The sequence below is a fragment of the Hippoglossus hippoglossus genome, chromosome 7 (assembly GCF_009819705.1).
Source record: "Hippoglossus hippoglossus isolate fHipHip1 chromosome 7, fHipHip1.pri, whole genome shotgun sequence".
Classification (NCBI taxonomy): domain Eukaryota; kingdom Metazoa; phylum Chordata; class Actinopteri; order Pleuronectiformes; family Pleuronectidae; genus Hippoglossus; species Hippoglossus hippoglossus.
Window position 1 is genome coordinate 25,629,169 of NC_047157.1, and position 7,997 is coordinate 25,637,165.

General features: G+C 45.4%; 1 protein-coding gene and 1 long non-coding RNA gene across 6 annotated transcripts in view; both read left to right on the plus strand.

Annotated features, from left to right (window-relative positions):
• src (v-src avian sarcoma (Schmidt-Ruppin A-2) viral oncogene homolog) overlaps nt 1-7,997 on the plus strand; it is a 31,184-nt gene that overhangs the window by 19,997 nt on the left and 3,190 nt on the right. For 2 of the 5 annotated variants that reach the window (XM_034590050.1, XM_034590052.1), the window contains 9 exons: nt 258-284; nt 456-559; nt 2,492-2,641; nt 2,757-2,912; nt 3,867-4,046; nt 4,282-4,358; nt 4,439-4,592; nt 4,899-5,030; nt 5,138-7,381. In XM_034590050.1, the coding sequence (XP_034445941.1) occupies nt 258-284; nt 456-559; nt 2,492-2,641; nt 2,757-2,912; nt 3,867-4,046; nt 4,282-4,358; nt 4,439-4,592; nt 4,899-5,030; nt 5,138-5,346 (1,189 nt within the window). In that variant the 3' untranslated portion in view covers nt 5,347-7,381. Of the gene's footprint in view, nt 1-257; nt 285-455; nt 560-2,491; nt 2,642-2,756; nt 2,913-3,866; nt 4,047-4,281; nt 4,359-4,438; nt 4,593-4,898; nt 5,031-5,137; nt 7,382-7,997 lie in introns of those variants that run through there. The other 3 variants (XM_034590053.1, XM_034590054.1, XR_004614373.1) reach the window with 2 other exon arrangements.
• On the plus strand, nt 1,613-2,231 carry LOC117764377. Its single transcript, XR_004614378.1, has 2 exons — nt 1,613-1,933; nt 2,047-2,231. It is a non-coding gene; the product is annotated as an uncharacterized LOC117764377 (long non-coding RNA).

Below are 7,997 nucleotides of genomic sequence, written 5' to 3' on the forward strand. Positions count from 1 at the left end.
TGCACATGCCAAACTAAGATATCAACCTCCTGCCCTGTAGCATCATATCTACCGTCCAAGTTTCAGCAAGAAAGCAAAGTACTGCACAGTATTTTTCCCAAAAAGCTGAAGTATTCCCTGAAATGTACTGCTGTTGACTTCTCTCTGCTTCTGGGGGGCGTGCACTGGTCTCTACACGCTCGCCTGCTCTCAAACTCACCAACTAACTGTTTTTATTACACGTGTTCGTTCCTCACTGTTTCCTCCTGCTGCCGCAGTCACCTCAGACTCACTCTCGAGTCCAGGTAAGCAGCTGCCGATCTGCAGGCCTATGAACTGCATGTGCATTGGCTTCAGACTGAACTTCGCCAGCTCACCCTCTCTTCGTCACTTCTTCTCTGTCCCCTCCACCTCCCCTCGTCTTCATCTTCGTACCTTCACCATCCCGTTTCCCGCGTGTGCCATGTTTTTTCCAGGTGGTACTTTGGCAAAATCACCCGCCGCGACTCGGAGCGCCTGCTGCTGAGTTTAGAGAACAGGAGAGGGACCTTCCTGGTGAGAGAGAGCGAGACCACCAAAGGTAAGAGAGCAGACCCAGAGACCAAGCTCTGACCAAACTCTGTCCACGCATGTGTTGGTCCTCGACTGTAATGGTTTGCATCGTGGCTTCACATCTGGATTCTGTCTGTGTGGGGTTTGCATATTCCCCATGTCCAGGTATTCTGGTTTCCTCTCACATCCAGAGACACTCAGCTCAGGTTCATCTGCAAATGCACGGACGATAGGGTTCGGACATTCTCCGGAGTTTGTCTTTCACATACGCAGAACGCAGCAGGAGAAGTCAGACGCGTTCACGACAACAGGAAAATGTCTGGAGCGTTCAGATGAAGTGTCGAGCAGCAGGAGGCAGAACATGACGGTTCAATTCCAATCTCATGTTTTTGTTTACATCACATCAACACAGGTCGTCAGGCGAAATCACAGAAAGCTCTAAAATCTCAACATCTTCATCAGCTTATTCTACATGTACGACTCCTCTTCCTCATCCTGAGATATTTGTATTCTTTTTGTTTTTCAGTTTTGCGTCTGTGGTAAATGTTCCGGACTTTGTCCAGAGTTTTAACGAGGGGAACTTGCAGGAAAAAACTCCTGGAATCATATTGCTGAATCTATTCTTTAACAGGATCTGAGGAGTGTTATGACTTTTGACATTTTCTCTCAATAACCCATGAGGGTTTTTTAAAAAGAAAAATGCACTTTGAAAGTGCTGTTTGTCTTTAAAACAGAAAATGTGTTTGTAATGGTGAAACCTCTCCGGACCTGGAGGAGCTGAGATTCACTCTGATCCACTAAAGAACATCTTGTCCTGGAAACGTGTAACAAAAGAAAATACACTTTATTTATACAGCACTTACTCCCGATGCTTTTTTAAAAATATTAGATATTAAATATTGAGATCTCAACATGAAGCACAGTTTGAATTCCCTGACACGTCTCACAAAAAATTCACCAAGGAGAAGAACGACACCCTGCTGTTCAGTGTCGTCCCCACTGTGTCGTGCAGATGCAGAAAGGTTGTGTGTGTGTGTGTGTGTGTGTCTGTGTGTCTGTGTGTGTGTGTGTGTGATGTGTGATGTGCGTCCAAGTGCACGTTACAGGATTCCGGGGAGATGTTATATTTAACCTCTGCACGGACCGAGACAAAGGGACAAGGTGCAGATGGATGCAGGGAAACGCAGGAGCTGGGTGAGGAGGAGAGGTAGTGGCAGGGTGAGGCAGACAGAATTAGGTCAGTGTGGAGCTGAGGCTGAACAACCACAGGCCAAATCACCCAGTTTATACATTAAGAGAGAGGGGGGGGGGGGGGTAGGGAGGCCATGCCCGCGGTTCTCCACTTGACTGACGCCTCCCTCTGGTGGCGTGACGAGCAAATCGTCCTGAAGACATTCTCTCTGTATCCAGGCCAGTGGTTTTTATCATGATTTCATTTCCCAGTGGTTCTCAAGCTTCTGCACGTCACGGACCACTGAGCTGATTCATTTAAACCCCGGACCCCCGTCTAACGAGATGTTAACTGTGGGATGTTTTATTGAGCGTCGTCAGGAGCAAAAGAGTCAAACATTATGTCTAATGGATGAAACTAATGGTCTAATAAATGATTCCCCTTTTCCCGGGGACCCTCTCTGGGACACTTGGGGGTCCCTGGTCTCCACTTTGAGGGTTTTAGAGGGGGTGGGGGGGCTGGAGCTGAATCTAAGGACCAACGTAATAAAAACAAACCATTTACTCTCACACTCAAACCTACGATCAATTAGGAGTCTGCAATTAATCTGCATGTTGTTGGACTGTGGGAGGAAGCTGGAAAACAAACAACACAAACATGGGAAGAACATGCAAACTCCACACGACTGAGCCGGGATTTCAACATTTTCTTTTGTGACACTAATACAAAACTTTCATCCAGGCCACATGATAACTCACACAGTGTTGTATCTGCTGTGAACCTCCCCAGGGGCCTTCTGTCTGTCTGTGTTGGACTACGATAACACCAAAGGGCTGAACGTGAAGCACTACAAGATCCGGAAGCTGGACAGCGGCGGCTACTACATCACGTCCCGCACGCAGTTCAGCAACCTGCAGCAGCTCGTCAACCACTACCGCAGTGAGTCCGCCACACGTGTGTCTGTCCGTCTGTACGAGTAGATTTTCTGTTTCTTGGACACTTGGATTTCTGTTATTTTAACCGTCCACCCCCGTCGTCTTCTCGTGTCCCCCAGAGCACGCCGACGGGCTGTGTCACAGTCTGTCGGACATCTGTCCCGTGCTGAAGCCACAGACTCAGGGACTGGCCAAGGACGCCTGGGAGATCCCCAGAGATTCGCTCCATCTCGACCTGAAGCTCGGACAGGGCTGCTTCGGAGAGGTGTGGATGGGTGAGTGTGTTTCTGTCTTCAGCCTGACGAGGGACGGCGGCAGCAGAGGTTCCTGTTGCTCCTCCTGAGGCTCAAAACACACAATGTGCTCTTTTAAAGTATTACTGTTAAAAGTGAAGAGGTTCCTTGTTTTAAATTCTTTGCCAAACTGTTAAATTCCTCAATGCTTCACTTACAGTAGATGTGTTTTGTGAAATGGGATTTCAGTCGATCTATAGAATATTAACTAATTTAGTTTTGCGTTCATGACTTTATGTTAAAGGTTAATTTACTCAGTCAGGGAGGTTTTGTATTCGTCTGTGTTTGTTTGTTTGTTTGTTTGTTTGTTTGTTAGCATGATTACACAAAAACTCTAGAACCGGTTTTAATCAGATTTTGTGACGTGGTGGAACTTGAGTCCATTGCATCACTGTCAAGGCCCAGAACTATTTGCTTTCAACAAATTTTATAAAATACCAACGAGGGAAGGAAGCAGCTACTGAACAGCTTCATATAAAACTCTGAAGTATTTCCTCACAATATTCCTCTGCCAAGAAGGTCGTATATGAAGCAGGATCAAGAATTTCTAAACCAATTTCCATGAAATTCTGTGGAAGGGTGGAACATGAGTCAAGAGACAAGTTGGTGCAGATCCTGGATCAGGGGATAGATCAAGGAGTTTCTTTCACTTTCCTTTACGTTCTACGACATTTGCAGACACAGCAGAAACACGCTGTGTCTCTGTAAGATATCAGATAAGAGAGAACAAATTAATTACAACTGGTGTGTCATGTGGGGGAGCATTTTCCAGCCTGCACTATAATTTAGTGCCGGGATTTTCTTCATTATCTTTAACACTAGCGAGATGGGGCGTTAACCTCGGTGAAGGAATGCCCCCGCTGATCTCTCCTCTGTTGTTTGAGATGTCACACTCGTAACTGATGACTCTGTTTTGTTTTTCTTATTTCACATCAGGAACGTGGAACGGCACAACACGTGTGGCGATCAAGACCTTGAAGACCGGCACCATGTCCCCGGAGGCGTTCCTCATGGAGGCTCAGGTCATGAAGAAGCTGAGGCACGAGAAGCTGGTGCAGCTCTACGCGGTCGTGTCCGAGGAGCCCATCTACATCGTCACCGAGTACATGGTGCAAGGTCAGCGTCGGCCAAACCACCGTGGTGTATAGTTAAACTGGTTGAGAAGTGAAAGGAAGACGAGACACGTGCAGAGATGAACCTGCTCGGTGGAGGTTTACCAGAAACACTGAGAAACCTGAACGACTGGAATGATTTGTTTGCGTCACTTGAGCTTTACTGTGTTTTAAAGTCTGGAAAGATATTTGAGAAATGTCAAAACGTGCCAACATTTGAAACCTTTGATTGCTCACAGGCAGCTTACTGGATTTCCTGAAGGGCGACATGGGTAAGATGCTCCGCCTCCCCCAGCTGGTGGACATGGCCTCACAGGTCAGTGGCAGAAAAACGTGAATCCGCTAAACACATGTGTCCTCGCTCTGTGTCGTCATTAAACGCCTCCTCCTCCTCAGATCGCTTCAGGAATGGCTTACGTGGAGAGGATGAACTACGTGCACAGAGACCTCCGAGCTGCCAACATCCTGGTGGGAGATAACCTGGTTTGTAAAGTGGCCGACTTTGGTCTGGCTCGCCTCATTGAAGACAATGAATACACCGCCAGGCAAGGTAAGACCACGAGGGGGCGCTATGGAGCTTACAGGGTTTGTTTTAGTTACACATAAATGCAGCACAGTGGTTTGTGACCATTTGTCGAATTAAGAATTAAGTTTGTGTGAGCGTGTGTGTTTGTTTGTGTGTGTAGTCCAGGTATTTACTCGTGTTCTGGGGGGATAGATAAAACATATATGATATATGAATAAATATATGTAACCTCCGGAAACTTTATGATGAATCCAGTCGATGTGACGTTTCGTCTCAGTCTCAGCTTCAATGATTTAATCTTAACCTGCTGGTGAACTCGTCCTCTCGCAGGCGCCAAGTTTCCCATCAAGTGGACGGCCCCGGAGGCGGCTCTCTATGGCCGCTTCACCATCAAATCTGACGTCTGGTCATTTGGCGTCCTGCTGACAGAACTGGCCACCAAAGGCCGAGTGCCCTACCCAGGCAAGGAGAACTTCTTTTCTCTTGTCTAACAGCGTAAAGAGGAATCATTCTATATAAGCAATCGCACGGTTCACACTGTGACTGCGTGTTTCCCTCTGCCCTCCCAGGGATGGTGAACCGGGAGGTGCTGGACCAGGTGGAGCGTGGCTACCGCATGCCGTGCCCGGCCGAGTGCCCCGAGTCCATGCACGAGCTGATGCTGACCTGCTGGAGGAAAGAGGCGGAGGAGAGGCCCACCTTCGAGTACCTGCAGGGCTTCCTGGAGGATTACTTCACCTCCACGGAGCCTCAGTACCAGCCGGGGGAGAACCTGTAACCGGGGCCCAACACGGACGAGTGCATGTGTCATGCATGTGCAAAACCGAGCATGTGCATCTGCTTTGGAGTGCATGGACAAGTACTGTATGTGTGAGTGTGTATGTGTGTGTGTGTGTGCAGAAGGCAGACAGACGTCAGGGAACAATCTATCAAACAATCAGCATCGTTCACTTCCTGCATCGCCGCACGTCACCTAAAGGAGGGGCTGTTTTCAAAGGAAGGGACTAAACTGTGGTATTATTTAGATTTTCTTATACAGTGCATTGTTTGTCAATCAACTCTATACAACCGAGCAGCTCTTTCTACCTTCTCCTGTGTGTGTGTGTGTGTGTGTAAGTTGATGATCACCTGAACCTGACTGATCTTGTAGTTTCACCGGTTTCAACACTGGCGAATGGCGGCGGCCACGAGAGACTGAGAGACGGGCCGAACTGACTTTGGATGCAAGTGTCCTGCTGGAGGCTCCGCTACAGGATTATTTTATGGGATGAATTAGAGCTGTCGTCTTCCAGTTTTGCCACTTTGGGATGTTTGGGATGTACCATAGATTTTCCAGGATTCTTTTTTTGATAATGTTGTTGTTGGAGATCCTTCGACTGCTGTGAGATTGTGACCGAGGCGGACGCGCTTGATTCCCGTCTAACTCGCCAATCGGGTAAATTCCTTCTGTCGCTGTGACCAACAAGCCAACGGCTCGACACAAAGAAGAGGCCGAGGCTGCGTCTCTATTTTCTAAACGTGACTTTTGCTACTGATCACAAAGAGTTTTGCTGCAAGGATTTTTTTTTTGTGCCAATGAGAATCTCTTTTGTACTAATTGTATTTTACTACTCTGAACATTTCTTGCAACGAAAATTCTGGGACGTGTCTGCAGAAAGTCCACGGCACCGGCTGGCTCTCCAGCGTGGTTTCATTTTGTTTTTTCTTCGAGGATTGAAATTAAAAACTTCTTTCACGCCTCCTTTTTCATTTCTGACGTTTCTGAATATGAAGATTTGCAGTCGTACACTGGAGATACATGTTGTTTATGTTTCTGGTCATAACTTCCTCCAGCCTGCAGGGACAAAACCACATCTGACCATAAACAGCATGTAAAGCAAATGAATTGGCCTCTTGAAACTTAAATGTAAATATCTTATTTTTTTTGTGTATATATATATATCACCTTATAATTTATTCCTTTGGAAATAACCCAGTTTATTTTATCGTTCATGGTACCTTTATGGGTTGAATAACATCTGACGGTAAAGATATGAGATGAATATATTCTAGAAAAACTTCTACGTTACAGGTATGTTTTTCTGTGCATGTATTTCTGTAAACTTATCTGGGTTGTACATTTTGAACATGACCATTTTCCACGATTGCACCTTTCTTGAAGAAAATCACTTTTCGTTTTTTTTGCCAGAATCCCCGACCGTCTACCAGCACTAATCTTTCCCACGATGCAATCTACTCCTCCGATGTTTACACGCTGATAATCTTCAAATCATGTCGGCACTGCTGCAGCGTTTCTGTCTGTGCACCTGATCGATATGTGTGTGTGTGTGTGTGTGTGTGCGTGCGTGCGTGCGCTTCCAACCTCTGTACTTCCATGGGTCAAACGTTATGATTTTATCAAGCACTTCTGCTGACGATGAAATAACTTCAGAGTACGTGACAAGTGGCAGGAGCTTGATATCTGTGTCGTGTGGTTGTGTGTGGGGGGGGTGCAGTGGATGCATTTATTTGCATGGGTGTGGTCAGGTTGTCTGGCGTCCTGCTCTTGCACGTAGGCTGCAGGTCAAAGGGTCACGTCGTGTGCGTGTGCAGCCGTGCTCACAAAGCCAAGGACATTTTCCTGCCGGGGGTTCCGTGGGTCTTCTCTCTGGCTATGCATATATTTTTTAAAAAAATCTGTGATATTACTATATAAATATATATAAACTCTTTTCTACTGTATTCTCTGGGAGCTTTCAGATTAAAAGCTCCTCAGTAAATCTTACCGAATACTGTTGAAATTTGAACGGCTGTTTGAATAAATTTGTATATTACCAGATGTTCTCTTGTTATTTCAGTTGATGAATCCAGTTCCTGTAACGAGGGAACTTTTACTGCTTGGTTTCACTGTGTTTGTTTATGTGGTAAATCAATAAGGCTGTGATCAAAGTTCAAAACCTTCATTCATTTCACTATATCGTTATAAAATGGTATTGGGAAGAACAAGATGTTTTTTTACACCTTCAGTATCTTCATCATGACCAAAATCCACATTAAGCGTAAAATCCACTGACAAATATGATATTATTGGGTTTTTTTTTAAATTGTCAAATGTAATTTATCAGGAGATTTCACCATAAGATCACATGATCATGTGACATTTGAATATCCCTGCATTTCAACAACCTCTGTTTGACTTTTCTGGTTATTTTAAAAGTATATATCACATTATATCTTAATCATATGACTAATATACTCATATATTAAAGTTAAAGTAGAAATACCACCATTGAAGCCCAGTGTTCCAAAGTATAATATTCTGAACAAAAGGTGAGTAAAAGTACTCGTTATGATTTCAGCAAAACATTCCACTACTGTTTCCATCCAGATTTGTACAGACATGTTTCATCTGATATCTTTCATAACCTGGTGTCACATTTCATTCTTAAA